At 51.0% G+C, this 13646-nt stretch overlaps 1 protein-coding gene across 2 annotated transcripts in view; it reads right to left on the bottom strand.

Moving 5' to 3' along the window:
- Nucleotides 1-12914, bottom strand: part of SLC47A1 (solute carrier family 47 member 1) — a 52657-nt gene extending 39743 nt beyond the window's left edge. For both annotated transcript variants that reach the window (XM_004446495.3, XM_058283379.1), the window contains exons 1-3: nt 12734-12914; nt 5067-5168; nt 1616-1684 (exon numbers count right to left, since the gene is read on the bottom strand). In XM_004446495.3, coding sequence (XP_004446552.2) covers nt 1616-1684; nt 5067-5168; nt 12734-12853 — 291 coding nt within the window. In that variant the 5' untranslated portion in view covers nt 12854-12914. The remainder of the gene's footprint in view (nt 1-1615; nt 1685-5066; nt 5169-12733) is intronic.
- Nucleotides 12915-13646: the final 732 nt, after the last annotated feature.

The following is a 13646-nucleotide window of genomic DNA, read 5'->3' as shown; positions in this document are numbered from 1 at the left end:
AAATAGTGTGGGGTCTTGAAGCTGTAGGTATGCCAGGAAAACATGTTCTTAAACTCAACCCATTGTAAGTAGGATATTTCAGTGAGGCTACTTCAGTTAAGATGTGACCCACCTCATTGAGGACAGGTCTTAATCCCATTCTTAGAGTCCTTAATAAGCAGAATAAATACAGAGAGAGAAAGAGAAAAGTCACGGAAGCAAGAAACTAAAATCAATGAAATCCAGAAGAGAAGGGAGAGATCAGTAGACGCCCCCATGTGCCTTGCCATGTGGCAGAGGAGCCAAGGACCGCTGGCTGCCACTCTCTGGGAAGGAAAACACCACCTTCATGATACCACGATCTGGACATTTTCCTGGACTCTGTGAGCAAATAAATTCCCACTGTTTAAGCTGAACCAGTTCATGGTATTTGCTTTAAGCAGCCTAGGAATCTAAAACAAATAGCAAACCTTACTGCATATTATACATAATACTATTCATCAGCTTAATTGTTTGAAGAAAGGAAAGATTTAGGGCAAAACCAGGGTGGCATGGCAGCCGTATGAGAATGGCAGTTGTACTGGCTTGAACAATCCCCCCCAAAATCCACGTCTATCCTGAACCTCAGAATGCGACCTTATTTGGAAATAGGGTTTTTGCGGATGTAATTAGTCAAGATGACGTCATCCTGGATTAGGGTGAGCCATGAATCCAATAAAGGTCACAGGGAGACACAGCCGTGCCCAGAGGAGATGGCGGCAGAGATGGTGTGATGGGTCAACAAGCCGAGGAATGCCACGGGTTGCTGGCAGCCACCAGAATCAAGGAGAAGGGCAGGGAGCAGATTCTCCCAATGAGCCTCCAGAGGAACCAACCCTGCCGACACCTCGATTTTTGATTTCTCGGTTCCAGAACTGTGAGAAAATAAATTGCTGTTGTTTTAAGCAAAAACAAAAACAAAAAAACCCTCCCCATGTGATTCTAATGGGGAGTCAGGGTTGCCTCTACCTGGCAACTCCTTAGAAATGCAAATTCTACTGAAGCAGAAACTCTGGGGATAGGGCCAGCTACTACCAGCTTCCAAAAGCCAAGCGTGCACCCCTTCTCCCCTGCTCCCTGTTCAGGGACATCTCTGCGAGATGGAACTCATCCATGGAGGGACTGTTTACACCACCGGAATTGGCAAATACTACAGCTCAGAACATTCCCTCTCTCCCCCCAGCCGAGACCTGGTCGGGGAACACTTAGCAGCGTGCCACTGTGTGGAACCTGGCAATCTGTGTTTCCATGAGCCTTGCAGCTGATTCTGACGTTCTTGAAAGTTTGGGAACCACGGGACTATACCAAACTCAATGATTCCCATACTGTGGCAAGGGAAAGACTTGCACCAAACACCCCCTATTTGGTCAAAAGGTAGTGGTAATAGTCATGGCGATAAACACTAGCTCACAAGCCTGAAAAAAATCCAAAGAAAGCAGACAAGGAGAACTGGAACCGATGGCTGGCAAAATGCTGCATGGTGCTGGTTATTTGGGATTTGCTCCATCTGAGCACATGGCTCCCCCTTCTTGCTGGCAATGTTCTGGGGTCTGCACCCTAGATGTCTCATATTGAGAGGGTGACCGCCTCCATTTACCTGGGAGATGAGGGTGTCACAAGCAGAAGATAAGCCAAATCCCACCGAAATGCCAGTGACGTTGATAACCTGGAAACAAACCCAAGGAGATCAGGTCACACAATTAAAGTCGGAAAGGACGAGGAATCTTCTATCTGCACTGACCAGAGTCTGCAAAGCAGTGCCTTTGACGCCAAAAGGTCAATTTAATCAACTTTGCAAAGTTCCTGGAGCCCCTGCTGAAACTAGTTGGGCCAGCTTAAAAGAAGCATGAGTTTAATAAGGAATTATGCCATAACCCCGAGTGGACTGGGGGAGAGTGTAAACTACAATGTAAACTATAATCCATGCGGTGCAGCAGTGCTCCAAAACGTAGTCACCAAATGCAATGAATGGGCCACCATGATGAAAGAGGTTCATGATGTGGGAGGAGTGGGGGGTGGCAATGGGGTATGTGAGGACCTCTTATATTTTTTACTGTAACATTTTTGGTGATTTATGTGTCTTTTTAAAAAAAGACAATTTATTATTTTTAAAATTAATTAAATAAATTAAAAATTTTTTTTTTTTTAAAAAAAGGAATGATATATCCCAGGAAAATAACCATGTTGTTAATCTTATCCCGTTCCTGTGGGTGTGACCCCTCTATGCATAGGACTTTCAGAGATGTGCATTTTTCGTTAGGGTGGGGGCAACTGAATCAAGATGGGCAGTAATCCTGATCCTGGAGGCCTTATAAAGAGAAAGCCTAGGGAAGCAGTTGTGGCTCAACTGTTAGAGCATCCACCTGCCATGTGGAGGGTCCAGGGTTTGAAACCCAGGGCCTCCTGACCCATATGGTGAGCTGGCCCACGTGCAGTGCTGCTGCGCGCAAGGAGTGCCGTGCCACGCAAAAAAAGCGCAGCCCACCCACGAGTGGCGCTGCACACACTGAGAGCTGATGCAGCAAGATGACGCAACAAAAAAGCGACACAGTTTCCCAGTCCCACATGACAAGAATGCAAGCAGGCACTGAAAGAATACAAAGCGAATGGATACAAATAGCAGACAACGGGGAGGAAGGGGAAAGAAAGAAATAAAATAAATCTTTAAAAAAAAAAGGGAAAGCCTGGGAAGCAGATGTAGCTCAGTGGTTGAGCGACTGCTTCCCATGTACGAGGTCCCTGGTTCAATCCCAAGTATCTCCTAAAAAAAAAAAAGAGAGAGAAAGAACCATGAACTGGAAGTCAATAGCACCCAGAAGAGAAAGGAGAGGCCATCGCCAGGTGACAGGAAAGCTAAGGGACCCAAGATTTTCAGCTCTCTGGACCCCAGGAGAAGCCTGCCTTCTAGCCTCTGAAACCGTGAGATAATAAATAAATTGCCCTTGGATTAAGGCAACTCATTGTGTGCTATTTGTCTTAGCAGCTTGGTAACTAAGTCACTCCCCAATTCCAGAGGAACACGAGCCCTTCCTAAGGGGAATTCAATGTGGTCCAGTTTGGGGTGAGTCCATCTGCTCAAGACCTGGCATGGCCTGTGTCAACGGCCTGAGGGATGCAATCCAGAAGCAACTCTCTGAAGTCAAGGCTAGTGCCAGAGGCCTTCCAAGTGTACTAGACTTAACCAGGGTCAGCAACAAAATCTCTCAGGCCCCTGGACCTTTGGGGGAGCCCAGGGCGGCCTCCCCCAAAGCCGGGAATGGCCTTGCCAGATGCCTGTCTGAAATCTGCTACCTCCACTCGAGTCCTCCAGGAGGCCATGGACCGTGGCCCAAACTGGGCCCAGCCTAGAAGCACCAGCTTCGACAGGTCTTCAGCCGCGTCCTGCAATGTCTGGTCAAGAAGAATCTCCCTGTGGCTTGCTGAGTGCATTTCTGTCTTCCCTACAATTTCCAAGCATTAAAAAAAGGGGGTTTCCATTTGGAATGGTGGAAATGTTTTGGTAATGGATAGTGGTGATGGTGGCACAACATTGTGAACATAATTAACAGCACTGAAATATGTATCTGAATGTGCTTAAAAGGGGAAACATTAGGTTGCATATATGGTAATAGAATAAATTACTTTTTAAAAAGTCCATGGAACAGCACTATGTAAATAGCGAACCCTAAGTTAAACCATGGACTATAGTTAATTATAATTACAGAAATGTGCTTTTGTCAATTGTAACAAATGTTCCACACCAATACAAGGTGTTTATAGGGTGCTATAATCCTTCCAATGGGTGCAATCAATAGTAATTGGTATACTCATATAGTTGTGCATTCATCACTTCAATATTTATTAGAACAAACAATAAAATAAATAATAATAAGGTGGTATATGGGGATCCTATATTGTAAGTATGATTGTTCTGGAAACCCACAACTTCTTTAATAAAGAAAAAAAAGTGGAAAAAAAAAAAGGAAAATTAAGCCTAGTGTTGCCCATCTTGTTCCCTGAAGGCAAAATAAAGTAATCTGTATATATTTGGTGACTAGTTCACAACTAGTGGTTGTGCATACATGAGTGTGGGCCTCGGCAGGGCAGGAGCAGGGGGAGTGGAGGAGGCTGGGAAGAACAGAGAGCGGGGCAGGGAGTCCCCTGCTTTATAAACAGCTAACTCCCCAAACCAAAGGGCTGGGTCCCTCGGCCCTTGCTGAGCCAGTCAACCCCTGGCAGAGACGAAGGACGTAGCTCTTTGGTTACTGAGGTTCACATCTAGGATTCAGAGAGGATTTGGGGTTCCTCCCAATTTTAGGTCTGTCCACTAGGATCTAGGATTTCATCTTCCAGTTCCATTTTCAGATCTAGGGATTCCCCGGAGGACAGACAATTTGGGGGGGGGGGTGGCGGATGTCCCAGTTTCTTCTGATGAAGCCAGGCTTCAACCCTTTTACTAGTCCCTTCCCCCAGATGTGGGAGCAAGCGCAGGAACCACAGCTCCACAGACGACCAGTTGGATGGTGTGGTGGGCGGAGCGCGGGCCCGCCCTCCCTACGACGTCGTGTCCTAATCCTCAGAACCTGTGGCTAGGTCAGGGTCCACGGCAAAGGAGAATTAAGGGTGCCAGTCAGCTGACCTTGAGATGGGAGGGTTATTCTGGACTATCTGGGTGGGCCCAAGGTAATCACGAGGGTCCTTATCAGTGGAAGCGAGAGGCAGAAGAGAGAGTGTGTCAGAGTGACAGGATGCAAGAAAGACTCGACTGGCCACCGCCTGCTTCGAAGACGGAGGAAAGGGCCATGAGCCAAGGAACATGGCGACTTCCAGAAGCTGGAAAAGGCAAGAAATGGATTCTCCCCAGAGCCTCCAGATGGAACAGAGCCTGGCTGACACCTTGATTTTAGCCCAGTGAGACCCATTTTGGACTTCTGGCCTCTAGAACTGTGACATCATAACTGTGTGTGTGTGTGTTTTTGAGCCACAAGTTTACAGTGCTTGTTACAGCAGCAACAGGGAACTCATACAGATGGCTTTTGTAAGTCAGTGTTAGAGAGTCTAATACGTACCGCGATCGCGAGTGTGACGGCATCCAACTCAAGCTTCCCCAGGTGGCCGCAAAACACGGAGCTTATGAAACTGATCAGAAACACCATCAACTGGGCCAGGAACTAGGAAGAGACAGAAAACAAGGAAGCATAATTGAGTGTCAATGACCGCAGTAAAATGACTCCCCCCCTCATCTGAATCAACTCCAGTAATAGCCAAAGGAACTTGGCTTCCAGTGAGCCTCTGCCACCTTCCACAGACAAATGAACAATTCCTGATGGACTCCTTGAAATAGTAAAAAGGTCACTGGCAGCTACCATCAGAATCTTGTTTTTGAGAACTTCCTAGCCAGATTTTTTATTTATTTTTCACTTCAGATACACTGTGGTAGATTGAATTACATACCCTGACAAAAGACATCCTCTTAATCTTACTCCACACCCCTGTGGGTGAGGAATCCACTTAAATAGGACCTTTTGAAGATGTTATTTATAGTTAATGTATGGCCCAAATGATTCAGGGCAGGCCTGGATCCATATTACTGGAGGCCTTCAGAAGCAGAAGAAATTCGGACTCATTAAGAGAAGGCCACACAGGTTGCAGAAGCCTGAAGTCAGGAGAAATGGAAAGTCCATAGAAACCGGAAGCCAACGGCAACCAGAAGAACCAACACAAGGAGAGAGAAATCGCCACGCAATGGGAGGCAGAGATGCAAACCAAGGATCTCCAAGGATGGTGACAAGTCAGTGCCAGAAAGCCACTGACTCATGGGAGAAAGCACAGCCTTGCTGACACCTTGATTTTGGACTCCAGCCTCCAAAACCGTGAAGCCGCAAATGCTCGTGGTTCAGCCAACCCGCTGAGTGGTATATGTCATAGCAGCCTGGCCAGCTAAGACACACATGTACGTTTTCCCCGAAATGTTCAAGGGTGTCTCCTGGGCAAGGACAGGGGAGAATAGAGCCTTCAATACCAGGAACTCCAACCAGCAAGACATCCCACAGACAGCACCTGAGGGGAAACGAGGTCACCTGCTGGAAGGCCCGTGGGAGATGGAATCTCGGAGTGATCCACAGGTTCCACTTCTCTGAGGCTCCAGAGATGGAGGCAAGTTCAGCTTCTGGAAAGTTGACCCATTCTTCCTCACAGTTCCAGCAACCAGTAGGAATTGCTCCGGCATGCCTGGGCTTCCCATTTGGACACTCACCTTATTTCTTCAAGTTAATTTAAAGCCATCTCCAGTCCCCCGGCCATGTTCAGATCCCAGCAGCCCAGTTAGCGCCCTTGGGAAAGCCCCTTTCCCCTGGGAGGCCCCTGTGGCCCACAAATGGGCCTCATCCGACTTCACTCCCCAGCAGGAAACAGCAGGTGCCCAGGGCTTCCCGGCTTCCCTTGCATGTACCTGCCACGCAGTGACCCTTTCAAAGCTGATGCCCTGGGTAGAAATGCTTGCTTCTTGTCTGCCCGCAGGAACGCCTTTCGGGCCAGCTCCTGGCACAATTCTCCAAGGGAAATGGATGCCTCTGTGCTGAGTGCAGATGAGGGTCCCTTTTACTCGAGATCCCAGCGACACAGTTTCTAGCTGTCACCTCCATCAGGGCCCACATGCAGCCAGTCTTCTGGGGCTGCAACCCCCTCCCAAATTACTTTGTCAGGACCTGATCAGGTACCTGCCCCGTGAGGTTCAGAATCACTGCTCCCCTCCCTCCCCCAGAATACACACCTCTGGTGAGGGACAGTTTTCAACTTCCCTGTTGGGACCAGATCTTCAAAACACAAAAGGCGGGTCACTCACTGTGTGCACGTGCACGTGCTGAAGGGACAATTCCCAAACCGTGACCCAGGTACCTCTCTTATCCCCACGGAAACCAAGTGTGAATTTAATCTCCAAGTTATTGCAAAACTTAGCCAAAATGAGAGAGCAGATAGGGGGTCACAAAAAGCTGGGGGTGGAAGTATAAGTAAAAACAGGCCGAGATAAGCAATTCGAGTGTCCATCTGCAGATGAATGAAGAGACTATGGGACAATGGAAACATTTTGGTCATGGGTGGTGGTGATGGTGGCACAACATTGGGAATATAATTAACACCACAGAATAGTCTATTTGAAAGTGGTTAAAATGGGAAATTTTAGGTTGTATGTCTGTTACCAGAATAAAAATGTTTTAAAAAAGCATAGGGGGAAGCGGACGTGGCTCAACTGATAGAGGATCCGTCTATCATAAGGAGGGTTCAATCCCCAGGGCTTCCTGATCTGTGTGGAGCTGACCCACATGCAGTGCTGCTGCACACAAGGAATGCCGTGACATGCAGGGGCGTCCCCACGTAGGGGTGCTCCACGTGTGTGCCCCGCAAGGAGAGCTGCCCTGTGTGAAAAAAGCGTACCCACCCAGGAGTGGCGCCACACACACACAGAGAACAGACGCAGCAAGATGACGCAACAAAAAAGAGATGCACTCTCCTGGTGCCACCTGACAATGCAAGCGGACACAGAGGAACACACAGTGAATGGACACAGACAGCAGACAATGGGGGGGAAGGGGAAAGAAATAAATAAAATAAATCTTAAGAAAAAAAAATAGGGCCATAGCACACACAAAAAATGAGCCTAATGCAAATTATGGGCTAGAGCTTATAGTATAATTATAATAACATTGCTTCACCATTTATAACAAAAATACCACTCTAATGCAAAGTATAATAGAACTGTGGGGGAAGGGGGATATGGGAACTCTATACTTTCTGCATGATTTTTCTGTAAACCTACAAGTGCTGAAAGGAAGGAGGAAGAGAATAAAGAAGAGGAAGAAGAAGAATGAGAAGGAGGAGAAGAAGAAAAAGGGAGGAGGACAAGGAAGGAGGAAGAGGAGGAGGAGGAAATGCATATCCCCTGACTGTTCCAAGAGAGCTACCCAGGCAGTAGGTCTAGGACCAAGGAATCTGCATTTCAACCCACCGCGCCCCCCACCTCATACACACCCAGTCAAGCGGCAGGTGGTCGAGGACCACACTTGGATGATGCTCCAGACCCTTCAGCTCCGCCCCAGCACAGGGCAAGCTGCTGTGTCGGGGGGTGGGGTCGGGGGTAGGGGAGGAGCCCATTCTGGATAAACGTGTGCCCCCCCAGGCGCCTCAAGGGCTGCTTTCTGCACAGGTCAAGTGATTCAGACATAGGCAAAGCAGACGCTCGAAACCACCAGACTGTGCCTCTGCCCCTTCTTCCCATCACGGTGACCGCTCATCTTCTGGCCGGGTGGCAATAAACGACACCGGCTGCAAGACGAAGACTCTGGCCACCCAGGAGCTTCAGAAGCGTGCTCTCCAGGGGGTGTGGCAGCATCCTGCGCAGGCTGAGTTTCCAGGCCTTACCCGTCTCCCAGGGGTGCCTAAGCGTCCACTCATAGCAGCCAAAGGCCAGCGCGGAAGGAACCAGAGGGCATCCACTGCAGCCCCTTCCGTTACTCATGCAGAAACACTAGACAGCGAGGCCGAGCAACCAGCCCTCGCCCTGGCCGGTGAGCAGCCAGGGCCCAAGCCACCTGAGACTCAATTCACCTGGGCCACTGGGGTCAGTGCCTTTGGATCATCAAGTTCCAAGCACAGATGACAGAGGTGGGAGGAGGATGGCAACCCTCTTCCCATCCCTACCCCATGGAGCCCACAGAACAGTAGGGGAAGATGTGCAATGCTCGATGACACGACTGATCCCATTTGGGATGAGTGCTACAAAGAAGCCACGACCAGGAGAGCACAGCCTGGAGGCAACGAGGCTGATGAACACCGGTCACTGCTGAACAGGCAAGGAAGGTGCCCCGCCCCAGGAGAACTTTCCAGGTGGATGGAACTGAGTGGAGCAGGAAGGTGCAAGGTCTGAGGTGTGGCCGAGGGACTGAAAGGAGGCTGGGGGATGGGACTGCTGGACCACAGTGAACCGAGATAAGGACAGAGGGCTTGGCCAGGCCACTCCAGCAAAGCTAAGGACTTGGGACCTTATCTTGCACCCATGCAAAAGGTACTGAACAGGGAACTGACAAGCTCGGACCCATACCTGGAAAGGCCGTCTAGGGCTGTGTGTGCAGCATTTTGAGCAGCATGAGCCATAGAGAGGAGACCGGTTTGGCTGCTGCTTTAGGGTGCTACAGGCTACCAATACAACATACCAGAAATGAGTTGGCTTTGTTTTTTAGGAGGTACCAGGGACTGACCCCAGGACCACATACGTAGGAAGCAGGCGCTCAACCCCTTGAGCTACATCTGCTCCCTGGGCTGGCTTTTATAACTGGAGTTTATTAGGGTAAGAACTTACCATTCCAAAACTGTGAGAACGTCCAAATCAAGGCATCATCAGAGATGCGGTCTCACCAGAGGGGGCCTGCTGGCGGTCCTGGACTCACGCCACATGGCAAAGGAAAATGGCAGCCCGTCTCTGCCTCCTCCTGCGTTTCCATAGGACACCAGCAAAGGATTAAGACACACCCTGGATCCTGCCTCCCGGAAGCACTCCAATCAAAGGCTCCTAACTGAATTCAATCCAATCAAATATCCCAAAAAACCAAAGACCTCGGTGAGGCGGGTGGAAAGAGGAAATGGGGAGGAGAGAGGGAGCTTCCTCTCCCGGTTTTTCCTCCGTTCATCACTGAACGCTTCCCCGACCCCCATTTCCATTCACTCCTCCACATGCCCCCCAGGTGAAGAGTCTTCTCCATTTTATCACCTTTGGCTTACAGCAGGGGTTCTTAACTTTTTTTCATTCCAGGACCCCTTTGCCAGTCAGGTGAAATGAATACTACTGTGATTTATCTATTGCATACATTCACAAGTGAAAGAAATGCTAGGTTTCAGTTAGAGGTCAGAGAAAATAAAGCTAAGAAGTTGACTTTGCTCAATTCAAGCTCACTGACCCCCTGAAATCTTTCCACAGAGCCCTGGTTAGAAACCCCTGGCTTAGAGCACCTCCTGCTGCTAGCAACTTCCTCCTGCTAAATCTTACCCATGTAGACCACAAAACACTCCCTGCTAAGAATTCCCCTACAGGACAAAATTCACACTCTTAGCCTGTATTTTGGGGTGTGCACCTCTGCACTGTGGACAAGCCTGTATCTCCAGGTGCCCCTTACCCAGGTAAGACCTTTCCTGACCTTTCCATCCTGAAGCCCAGAAAGTTCTCCAGCTCCTTCACGGGCATTCCTCTCACCACACAGCCGGAAATCTGCTCCCTCAGCTTGGGCCCAGGCTAATCCACTCTTTTGTATTCCTGGCCATGCCATGCAGAGCCCATGGCCACAAAGAACAGGCAATCCATCTTTGGAGTCATTTTGCCAAATGCCAATAGCCATATGACAGAGGCAGAAACTATTTTCCAGCAAGCTACCACCTGGGTGTAACAGCCTTCAGAGAAGGCTCAGCCTGCCAAGACCTCAGTTTTGGACTCCTGGCCTCCAAAACTGTGACACAATAAAGTCCAATTGCCCAATCCCTCCAGTGTGCGGTGTTTGTCATCACAGCTCTGGCACACCACGACCCAGCCTGGCTGTGAGCTGCTAATGACCAAGAGCAAACAGGGTTGAAATGCCCCCAGGCTAGGAAATTTCAACCACCGCCTCCCTTCCCTCACAAATCCATGTCTTCCTAAAGCTTTCTACACGATAAAGCGGAAAGTGTATCCAGAGCATCTCTGCAGATACACTTCGTTCAATTCACATTCTTCGCTTTACCGTGTGCATTACTCTCTTTATAGGCCTCATTTAAAGCTCAGCAGGAGGGGAGCAGATGTGACTCGAGCAGTTGAGCACCTGCTTCCCACACACGAAGTCTGGGGTTCAATCCCCGGCCCCAGGACCTCAAAAACAAACAAAAAATCTCAATGGGAGAGTATCATAAATCCTAACACCTTAGCCTGAACCATTTCTGGGATCCTCAAGGGCAAACGTTCATATTCGCCTGGAAGGTGAATGGCAAAGAGAGAAAACAGTTGAGAAGAAGAGAGCAGATCCCAGCTACTTTACGGCAAAGCCTGGGGGAGGATGGCATTAGACAGAAAGCCCTGGAAAAGAACAGGACACTTTTCCTCCTCTTGCATGCCCTGAAGGAAATAGATAACTAACAGCACACAGGAACAGGGATGGAAAGAGACCCGAGAGGGGCTCCAGATACATCTCACAAGAGACTATAAGGCAGGCGCCAGAACTATGTGACCTCATTTACGTAAAGCAGTCTCACCGGCGCAGATAGAAAGGATGGGAAGGAAAATTCCCAAATTCTCTCTCCGTGGGGAGATTGCAGGTTTTTATTTTCCTTTTGTTCTTGGTTTTCTAATTTCCTACCATGAATATATATGACAGCTGTAATAAACACAATCACATACAAGTGACGGTGGCAAACAGACACGCTCATCTCTGGAGACCCGGGGACATCTGCCACATCGAGGGGACCAGGTTCCCTAGTGACCCCCAGAGACCAGGCCCACCTGGGCAGGCGGGCCTCAGAGAGCTGGCCCTTGATGTTTCGTGCTGCTAAAGCAGTAGCAGTGAGCCTCAGGGTATGGATGGATGAACAGCGGAGAAGAGGTGGAGAGACCGCTCAAGCTCACTGAGCTGTTTCGGCACACGCCCACCCCCTTAGCCCCAGGCCAGGACGTGAGCACACCCCCCCTCACCCCCCCCCCACCCCCGCCCCCGTCCTGCTCCCAGACTACAAGTTCTTTCCAGTTTGGGCAGGAGCCTCCCAGCTCCTGTGTCCTCGGTAGTTTTCATTTCTTGGTTTTGTCACTGGCGTTTTTACTGCCACCCGGACCTACGGCAGTGGGTATCACCATATCCCAGCAACGCCCGGAGGCGCCAGGCCAGGGGTCACACCTGCCGGCCCCTGCGCCCCTCCCAACACACCTGATTCTTCCTGTCCCACGCAGTCTCCTTCCTACCCCCCTTGACTTGCAAACCACCCAAACTGGTAGGAGAACACGGATGGGATTCTATTTTTGTGGTTCTTGTGCTTTTTAAAATCCACATCATTTCTAAAAAGCCACGAAGGAGAAAGAATACTAACCTAAGGCTAAAAACTTAAAATAAAAAAAAAAAACACAAAGCCTCAATCTCAAAACAGAACCACATTTAAAAAACGCAATTATTGGGTGAAAAGGCGGTAAGACGCATGCCTCTGGTTTCCTCTTAGAGAGGCTGATTCTAGATAACTCCGAAGGGCTCGGTTTTGGAGACCTAAATCAAAGACAGACAATTGTCTGGGCGCCTCGGCAGCTTAGATATCTGAGCACCCAGATTCTACGGCTAGTTTGCAAGCAAACCAAGGTCCCGAGCTTTTTGACGCCGTTGAGTAACTCTGGCTTTGTTCACTTGAACCCACACCCTGAAGCCCGAAGCCCGAAGCTGGTGCACCTGCAGCCAGAGAAGGCATCCCGGGCTGAGCCACTTGAGGCAAGCGGGTCCCGCTCCCCAGAGGCTGCTAATTCAAGAGGCGGGAGCCCCGGGGCGTGGCTGTGCGGCTGCTGCCCGCGCCTCGCCCAGCTGTGCCAGCTGTGCCCGGAGAACCCGCCCCGCCGGGTGCGGGCGGAAGCGGCCGGAGGCCCGGGGCGCACGCGGAGACGGGCCCGGCTCTCTGCGCTCCTGCCCGCCCCGAGCACACAGGGTGACCCGCCGGGTCACGGGCCTCCGGCAGGGGCGACCTGACTCACCGCCGGGCCGGCCAGGACCGCGAGCGCGCGCAGCTCCTCTCGGAAGTGGGACAGCGGCGGGCAGCGCGGCCGGGGGCGCTCGGGGCTGAGCCCCGGACCTCCGTCTCCCGGCTCTTCCATGTGCCCGACTTGGTGCCCGGCAACGCACCCGCGGTGGCGGAGAGGCGCTGGGCCGGCCCCCACCGCGGTCCCGCCCCGGCCGCCCGCCGCGCCGCCCGGGAGGCCCGGAGCAGGCGGGGCGCGCCTGAACGCACGCCCGGGAGGCCGATCGTGGCCGCGCCCCCTGCGCCTCCGCACGCCCGGGCACGCCCGGGGCTCGAGCAAAGTCCCACGAACTCCTGGACTTGGAAGGCAAAGTTTGGGGAACGTTCTAGAGGCGGCAGGAAGCTATCCGAAGGCGCTTGGGGGACCCGGCCCCAGGGCTCGAGCCTTTGGGGTTGCAAGCGCTGGGCGCGCGCCAGCAGCACGTGCGCCTCCGCGAGGTGGCGGTCCCCGCTCCGCAGAGGCCCCAGCGAGCGCTCCTGGGTTTCGATTTTGCCTGCTCCTTTTCTCCCGCCGATTAGTTGTTCTATTAAATAACTTCGGATCTACCCAAACAGAGTAGCAAGCCCACATTTTCCAGTTAGGAGAGTCTGAGTTGGCTGGTCTTTGGGGGGTGTTTATCCATCATCCTGATGGGGAGCCCGGGGAGGGGGGGTGCGTGTGACAAGAAGCCGTGAGCATCAGGCAAACGTGGGTTCGTGAGCCGCCTCCCGCATTCTGGCTGCGTGGGCAATTTGCTTGCTTCATAGAGCCTCCGTTTCCTCATCTCTCAATGCAAAATACTATGCATCGCTGGTTGTTGAGAAGACTAAATGAGATTATGTAGGCGAAGGACAGGTGTGAATACCCTCAGCTCCGCACGTGATAATTG

This window comes from Dasypus novemcinctus, chromosome 21, assembly GCF_030445035.2.
Source record: "Dasypus novemcinctus isolate mDasNov1 chromosome 21, mDasNov1.1.hap2, whole genome shotgun sequence".
NCBI classification, from domain to species: Eukaryota; Metazoa; Chordata; class Mammalia; order Cingulata; family Dasypodidae; genus Dasypus; species Dasypus novemcinctus.
The sequence above is the reverse complement of the archived record's forward strand: the minus strand, read 5'-3'. Positions and strand labels throughout refer to the sequence as shown.